Consider the following 8876-nt stretch of genomic DNA (forward strand, 5'->3'; position numbering starts at 1 on the left):
AGCGCCCGCGAATTTCCTAATTTGCTCCACCTAGTGTTTTGTCGTCCTCGATTGCATTTCCCTTCTCTTGGTACCCATTCTGCAACCCTAATGGTCCAACGGTTATCTAACCGGAGCATTACATGACCTGCCCAGCTACATTTTTTCCTCTTGATGTCAATTAGAATATCGTCCTATACCCGTTCGCTCTCTGATCCAAACCACTCTCTTTCTCTCTTAACGTTATGCCTAGCAATCTTCGTTCGATCGCTCTTCGCGTGTTCCTTAACTTGCTCTCAAGTCTCTGCCCCATATGCACTGGCAAAATGCACTGGGAAATGCACTGGCAAATGCACTGGCAAATGCATTGGCACTGGACATATTGCACTGGCAAAATGCACTGATTGCACACCTTACTTTTCAATAATAATGGTAAGCTTCCAGTCAGGAGCTGGCAATGTCTGCCGTATGCGATCCAACCTATTTTTATTCTTCTGTGAATTTCCTTCTCATGATCAGGGTTCCCTCTGATTATTTGACCTAGGTAAACGTACTCCTTCACAGTCTGTAGTGGCCGACTGGCCATCCTGATCTCTTGTTCCTTTGCCCGGCTATTTATCATTATCTTCATCTTCTGCATAATAATATTCAACCCCACTCTTACACTCTATTAAGGTCTCCAATCATTTGTTGTAACTAATCTGCATTGTTGTTGAATAGACCAATGTCATCGGCAAACCAAAGGTTGCTGAGATATTTGCCGTCGATCTTTACTCCTAAGCCTTCCCAGTTTAATAGCTTGAATTCTTCTAAGCACGCAGAAAATAGCTTTGGAGAAATTGTGTCTCCCTGTCTGACCCCTTTCTCTATAGGTGTCTCCCTGCTTTTCTTGTGTAGAATTAAGGTAGCTGTAGAACCTCTGTAGATATTCTAACGCGAAAGACGAGTCAGTAAGACGAGAAACTATTTACAGATTATATTTACAACGGTTGACCGCTTAGATTCACAGCGCGAGCCCAGTTCGTTCTTCCTCCTCTTTTCTGGAATGATGGCGCCCACGCGCCTCGTTCAAACAAACAAATACCTCACGCATGTAGCAATATTTTCCAAGCTTTTTACGAAAGCGTTCTGTACTCCTTGATTACGTAGTGCCTCTAAGATTGCTGGTATCTCTACTGAATCAAATGCATTTTCGTAATCTATATAAGCCACATAGAGAGGCTTATTGTACTCTGCAGATTTCGCGATAACCTGATTGATGACATGGATGTGATCCATTGTAACGTATTTCTTCCTGAAGCCAGCCTGTTCCCTTGGTTGACAAAATCCAGTGTTAACCTTATTCTATTGGAGATTATTTTGGTAAATATTTTATATAATACTGGGAGCAAGCTAATGGTCCCATAATTGTTCAATTCTTTAACGTCTCCTTTTTTTGTGAATTAGTATAATGTCTGCATTCTTCCAGTTTTCTGGGACCCTTGCAGTCGATAGACACTTCGTATAAAGAGCCGCCAGTTTTCCAAGCATTATGTCTCCTCCATCTTTGATTAAATCGACTGTTATTCCACCTTATCCTTCCGCTCTTCATCGTTTCATGTCTTGCAGGGCCCTTCTGCCCTCATCGCTAGTTATAGGAGAGTTTCTGTATCCTGTTCATTACTGTTTCTAAGTGAACTATCGTGACTCCTCTGGGTACTGTATTCAGGTCAGCTTAGAATTTTGCCGCTGCTTTTACTATATCTTCGAGATTGCTGATGATATTATCCTTCTTATCTTTTAGTGCATACATCATGGTTTGTCCTATGCCAGGTTTCTTTTTTACTGATTTCAGGCTGCGTTCATTTTTTACGGCTTCTCCAGTCTTTCTCATGTTATAGTTTCGAATATCAGTTATTTTCGCCTTGTTGATCAGTTTTGACAGTTCCGCGAATTGCGTAACGCTGTGCGGCCGCCAGTCTCATACAACCGCGTAGAGTGCAGGACCCTGCGATTCTCGACGTACTGCGCTCACGGCGAAAGGTTGGAAAAACACCCACATAAGCACAGCAGAGAAGTGGCTACGTGAGGCGGTTCGACCGAAAACTGTAGAAGCGTAATTCAAAACAATTGTTCTCCACTTCCGGCGGCGTTTTTTCTCTACTTCCTTTTTAAATAAAAAGATGTTGATCCATAAATATTCTAATAAACAACGGTTAACATTTTTATTATTCGCTTTTGCTTGCAGTTTGGTTGTTGCCTTGGCTCTCTCCCTTAGTAGATCGCTTAATTTCTCAACTCCTTGCGATTTTTGTTTCCAGTTGCCAATTTTGCACGAAAAGTGCTATACAGTTAGGGAAAAACAGACGAGGTAACGGGCGACAGTCATCTTGCTTATGGGTTTAAGGGTTATTGCAGGGTCTGATGATCGACGCTGTTTCGCAATATTTTATTTCCCACCTTATCTAACCCATATCACGTGTATATGGTTCCGGACATCTGCCAGCGTCGCGGCGAGCCGTAACTCAAGGAAATAATGAAGCAAAGGAAAAGTTAAACGCAATTGGCGTTTTCTCCGGCCGCAACTCGTTCCATGAGAGTACAGACCAGCTGAGCAACAGCCGCATCCCTCTCCTGGTCCCAGGATCAGCCTAAACAAAGAAGGTTGAACTAACAAAAGCAACAGCTATGCGCGTGACGGTTGAATAGATGGTGACAACTGGACGCATCTCGCGTTAATCGCGCGGGTGCGGAATCTACGAGAAAACTGTCCTTCACATTACAAGAGATGGCGATAACTACCGCCATCTAAAAGGAGTGAAAAAGGCAGCATAATGCTGACCGATGAACAGCTGCGAAGTCTCAACATTGATCTGGCGGCGCTTTAGGAATGTGTGAGGAGTGGTGGCGTGGGTGGGGAGGGGGGGGGTATGTCACTTGATTTCTGGGGCTGGGCCCCCCCCCCTGGGTACGTGCCTGATTACAGGCCTCTGGCATTCAATTGAAGATGAGGCATTCTTGACTTCTTGAAAGGGTCGCTCCTTCAGAAGTGGATGGGCCAGGTTTCTAATGCAAGCTTTCAAGCAAGGAGCGAGAGCATCTAACATTGTAAAGCGCATCGAGTAGTCGAAGATTGTGCATTTCCCAAAAGTGTTAGAATCGCAGCCATCAGTGACTTGAGCAATATAACCACCTTCACATCCTTTGTAGGCAACTGGTCGCAAGCAAGAGGTACGTTTGGGGTAACCGATGTACGCCACTCAAGCTCAGCAGGTGGGTGTGCATTTGACAGCGCAGACCAGGCAACATCATAACCACTTTTCTGGGCTTCTTCGTCATTCATAACGTTGCGTCTGGTCTCGCGCAAAGACGGCTGTTTTAGAATTCAAGATGATGACGCCGCTGGACAAGGTTGGCGCTGTGGGGGCCCTTTCGCGTTCTTTTGGGACCGTCGGCGGTGACGGCGGCATAGTCGTTTTTTCACAGAAAAGCCGGCTTCCCAGTGCATAGAGCCTTCGCTTACGATCTCCTGAAATATACTTCACTCCTTCTTGATTCAGGGGCAATTTCTCGACGGTGCTTCATGCGAGCCTTTGCAGTTTCTGCATTTTAATACAGTTGCTTGGCAGGATTCCGTGGTGTGGAATTCAGCGCAGTGTGAGCCTACTGCCGCGTTATTACAAACACCTCTGACGTGACCCAACCGAAGACACTTGTGGCACTGCAGAGGTTTCGGCATTAACGGTTTTACGGGTTGGCGAAAATGGCGCACCTTGACATTAAATGGTATGGTGTCGCCCTCGAAGACTGTCTTCACGCACCGTGAATGGCCAATACGAGGTACCTGCATGATGGTAGCATGCGGAGTGGCTGTCTTGACTAGAATAGACAAGTCTTCATTCAGTATTGCAACATCTACGTCCTAGATTATGCCTATTGCTGTATTCTTGTCGACTGGAATGTGGGAGCGCGCTCTGACACCGTTCACATCGGTTACTGTACACGAGATGTCAAAAGCGATTGAATTCATGACATCTACGGCGAGTATGTTCTTGCGAGTGTTAATTCTTACATCGGTTATTTAATTTGGTACTAATATTTCTAGGAAGGCGGATACAGCTTGCCTATGCAGATGCCGAAGATTGTCCGAGGAAACCACTGGCATGAAGAGTATGGCGGGGGCTGGAGGACGGCTCGTGTTCCATACTGTAGACGTACTTGAAGGCGAAGACGTTCTGAGGCTCCGCCGCTTCGCTTTGCGGCTTCGCACAGATTCGAAGCCGTCTTCGGAGTGCATAAACAGTACATTAAAGGTACAGAGGTGAGGTAGGAGGGTGAAGTTGGCGGCCGGCAGTAATAAGCGTATGTTTGTTCGTTAAATTTAACATGCCGCATAAAGAACAGATAATTCATAGTTGTAAATACCATTAATGTCGTAGCTTCTTCCTATCCAAAACATTTCAGATAACACATTGTTGTGAACCAATGTACATACATACAATTATTATAAATATCGCACGTGAAACTTGAGCAAACATTCAAACTCATCCACGCATTTGTTTATTAATTTACTTCCATGTAAGGGGGAATGTCGGCAAGTGTATTGGTGTCGGCTTCTCCGTACACTACAAATTGTTCATTGATTAAAAAAAACGACAACACGAAGTGAAATAAGGGTGTTATTACAAACTAGCATAGACAGTCAATTGAATCAAAAGAGGGAAAAAGAAAACGCTGGAACAGAACGGTGCGTTCGGCAATTTCTGAGGTTAGACAGAGGACACTGACAGAGCTCACTATTGGCTGTCCTTATAGGCACCACTAATAGGAGGTTATGACTCAGAGATATGAACGCTGGATAAGTCGAAAGAACTCAACTGCATAAACGATGTTCACACAAATAATATCATCAGGTTTCGATCTAGCCATTATCGAACGTTGAACAAGCAGAATCTGTTTTTTTTTTTTGCAATTTCTTCGTAAGGTAAAAGCAGCCTATAAATCTCTATTTCTCGCTTGTACTTACATTCATGTAGAGTACACATGTCTGCTCGGTCGTAAGAACTCCGAGCATCGGGAGCAGTACGATAGGGATCAGAGACGTTGCACCGAGAGGGATGGGCTCTATGATCCAGTAGAGTCCCACGACAGCTACTACGTAAGCACAACGAGATTTCTGCAAAGGATAAATTCCGTTACACTCTTTAGCTGCGAATCCATCAATTTTTCAACGTACAGCGCACACAGCAGAGTGGTCATTTATATCTGTAAGGACATCTCAGACATATTTAATCAACTCTTCTATCAATCCATTAAATCTTCAATTCATCATTTCTTCGACGTGTGGCTACCCCAGCAAAGTTGTTATTTATATCTGCATAGACCTCGCATACGAACCCTTGCAGTCTTTCTCTCACTCTCTCTCTCTCTCTGTTATTTTTCTTTCGGTAGAGCTTTAGATGCACAATGGAGGAGCGCATAACCATGGCTTGCCATAAGCGATAGTTAGCCAACTTGGCCAAGTTTTGGAGAGGAGGTGGTCGGTCTGTTTTCGTGAAAGGCAGCCTTTCATGCTTTAGCCTACTCTTGCCGGCAATGTTCAAATTACATTTTACAACGCAGCTGTTACGACTCAGTGTGTTGGAAAATGCTCACTTCGGTAACCACACCCCTCCGTACTAACTAAATCATGCCGAAACCTTATTTGCATATTGATTGCAGCGAGTACAATAAAATTGGAAGGGGATCTTGTGCATGTCAAGAGCAATGCTTGAGATAAGTTATAATGAACAGTCACAAAGTAATAAGCTAGCAAAGTTCTGTCAATTCCTTTTTGGAGTTCTATGAGGTATCGAACAGTTCGTTTTAAAATTATCGTGCATGTCAAAATGAACTCTGGTGGAAAGTCCTTAGAAATCTGGTAGTGTTCCTTGAGAGGAACATTCTATAGAAACTTTAAAACTATAGGTGCGATAGGAACACCACAATAAATTATCATATGTGTATCAAAGTACATGTATCGATGCTTGCCGGGGCCTAAAGCGCGTGCCGTTTGTGAAGTAATAGACCTAACGTGCAACTACGTAGAAATAAAGTGTTAAAGTGTACTTTTGGAGGAACGCGATGAAATAAATTTACCATAGTATGTTGTATAAGGGAGCCGCATGAAATTTATATACAAAATGCCGCTTCTTAGAGCAGTTAATGATATTACGCAATTATTGCTGTAATCGAAAGGCTCAACGTTCTTGCTTCAAACTTTGTACACGCTTTACGTTCGAACCAACAATTTGAATTATACTTCTGCATTCAAAACTGGTAATTTACCTCAAAAACGCTTGACGTCTATAAGAGCGTGCGGCTTTAGTGCTGTGGCTTTTTTTTCGCGGTCGCTACTTCATTGGAGTTTGGGTGTAATTTTCCAAGCTTGCACACATCTGCCGTTTTTTTTTTATGTTCTATAACGGCTCTCAAGTAAATTCTTCAGGCACTGTAGGTTTTCCCTTGGTATAGGCGCAGAATAAGAGTTTTCGTCGTGTGTTCCACGTGTCACGAATAGGAACAGGGAATTTTAACGCGAAAGCGCTAAGGACTCCGTGTCGCAGAAAATCCGGCGTCGGCGTCCAGCGTTTCGCGTCCAGCGTCGGACGTCGCCTCGAAAAAGAATACTTTCAAAACGCGCATACCTAACCACGCTGGACCGCCATGAGGCGAAAGGAAATTACTGAACTAATTGAATTTCTCAAGGTAAAATACATAGAAAAATCGTAGAGCACGACTTACGCACAACCTACATACATGATAGCGTGGGATTCTAATTTGAATATACGAGAAAACATAATTATGTTGCGCGGAAACTCAAACACAAACCTCTTTCAGCGCGATAGCGGTTTCCAGCTGCCGTTTGAGGTATATGTCTTAGCAGGAACGGCGCGTCCCCCTCGGTTCCTTGCACACCATCAAAAAAAAAAAAAACGAAGAAGAAGATACACCGCAAAGCTCGTCTTCGTGCATAGCGTCGCCGCCAGCGTTTCCCGGTGAACATTACGGTTACATAAGCTGCAGTTGCCGGGAAGCGTGAGAAGCACTCAGGAATCTTTGAACGTTATCGCTTTCCACTCTTAAAGGCGAAGTTTAAGCGTCCTACAAGTTTTTGGTTGATATAATGACGCAGTGTTAGAGCAATCTCTTTATGATCCCTTTCTTGCGTGTTTAAGCGTACTCCTCGGACGAGGTAAAAGAAGGCCGACACAAGACAAACGCTTTCCTTAGCGCTTGTCCTTCGTTTGCTTTCGCTTGCCTTCTTTTGTCCCGTGTAAAGTGCGCGCCAGTTAAACCGTCAAATATGAACCAACCAGTCCAACAACACGTTATATTATTTCTTTCGATGGGTCCCCAATTTAACCACTGTCCAAAGAGCAGAGCTCAAGCAGCCGTTGCCACCAAGTAGTTATGTGAAAATACAAAAAAGAAAATCATTAGCCATTCCCCACTGGGAATGTGGATGACCAGCAAAGCTATTTAGCATATGACACAGAGGTGACGCTGTGTAGTACATCGCACGTACATAGGTTGGGACTGATCTAACGTAATTTTTATAGACATTAGCGTGGACTATGGGACCGTCGCAGCGAGGCGCCGGATGAAACTAGACACGTGTGACGTGTCAGCGGGACAGCCACCACGGGGGAGCAGAAGTAAAGCAAAGGAGAATACCACGGCCGCCTCGATCACGCGCGCATGGCGGGGCTTGCAAGCCCCACCGTGCGCGCGTGATCGAGGCGGCCGTGGAGGTACACAAGCGCTTGGAACGCCGACATAAAGAGGGCGGTGAGAACGTAGAGATGGTGGACGCGGTTCAAAGTGTAGTATCTTTTCTTATCAGCTTAATATCTGATACGGGTTGTATTTGAACTCAAGACACAAAACTTATTTTTGCAAGTTGGCGGAGTGCTTGAAGCGTGCCATCACCTCCGCCGCGGGTCGGCCCGGCATAGCACTATGTTCGGGAACGGCGCACGGTTTCTGGGATACAGACATCGATCCGCAGAAGACTAGCCATATACAGCTTCGCTGTAAAAAGAGGCCACCAAGAACAGCCACAAAGGGCATATTTTACAGACAAGAAATGTCATCTCAAGAAGCATAACGGGATGGTATATTTATACGACTCTAACCGGAACTCTTTCGTCTTTCTAATTTTGATATTACTCCGTTTGTCTGTGATAAAGCCGCACTTCCGTAGTCTGCGCGTAACGTATGTGCACCAAATATAACTTTTATAACGGCATACCTGGGCGTCTTCGAGGAAAAGTAAAGGCAGCAGAACGAGCGGGATCAGCACCATCAAGATTTGCCTCCAAAGTTTGAGAGCTCGAGCCGCAACCGCCTTTGCAGTCGCCATGGTGGGAGGTAAAGACGGCATTTTCAGTGACTTCCGTACAACCTCGCGTCCGGCAGCGCTCTGCTCCGGACTGAAAATGCACAGCGTGAGGTAATTAAGCTTGCGTAAAGTGAAAAAAGCTCGTTGACGCTTTGGCGTAGTAGGGCGACGTGCTGCGGCGAGCACTGGAGTCGTTGCCGTGAAAAGGGGGCGGGGGGGGGGGGGGGAAGGCAGGTAAGAGCAGCGGGATCCGCCACAGCAACTTGCTCAGTTTGCGTACCTGGAAGTCGCGAGTAACCCCGTGTCTAACTATGCATGCCACTTACTCGCGTCTTGACAGTGACTGCGGTCGGTCTCTCGTCATTCCATTGTGAACAGCCTGTTCCGCCTGCTTCGCTCTTTCTGCCGGTTAGTGAATAGGACGGAGAGGAACGTTTATTAAGAACTTGTCCTCTCCCGACACTTGACTGACGAAGTGAAGCAATATGTGACTGACAGGACAAGCTTAATTTTAAAACGCTTTATTGTGCAGTCC

The 8876-nt window shown here is 45.2% G+C and overlaps 1 protein-coding gene and 1 pseudogene across 1 annotated transcript in view; one reads left to right on the plus strand and one right to left on the minus strand.

The window, feature by feature from the left end:
* LOC142575321 (Na(+)/dicarboxylate cotransporter 3-like) overlaps positions 1-8446 on the minus strand; it is a 29448-nt gene extending 21002 nt beyond the window's left edge. The window contains exons 1-2 of the mRNA XM_075684582.1: positions 8252-8446; positions 4985-5134 (exon numbers count right to left, since the gene is read on the minus strand). Coding sequence (XP_075540697.1) covers positions 4985-5134; positions 8252-8383 — 282 coding nt within the window. The 5' untranslated portion in view covers positions 8384-8446. The remainder of the gene's footprint in view (positions 1-4984; positions 5135-8251) is intronic.
* Positions 7803-7983, plus strand: LOC142576902 (U2 spliceosomal RNA; annotated as a pseudogene).
* Positions 8447-8876: the final 430 nt, after the last annotated feature.

The sequence above is a fragment of the Dermacentor variabilis genome, chromosome 3 (genome assembly GCF_050947875.1).
Source record: "Dermacentor variabilis isolate Ectoservices chromosome 3, ASM5094787v1, whole genome shotgun sequence".
Classification (NCBI taxonomy): Eukaryota; Metazoa; Arthropoda; class Arachnida; order Ixodida; family Ixodidae; genus Dermacentor; species Dermacentor variabilis.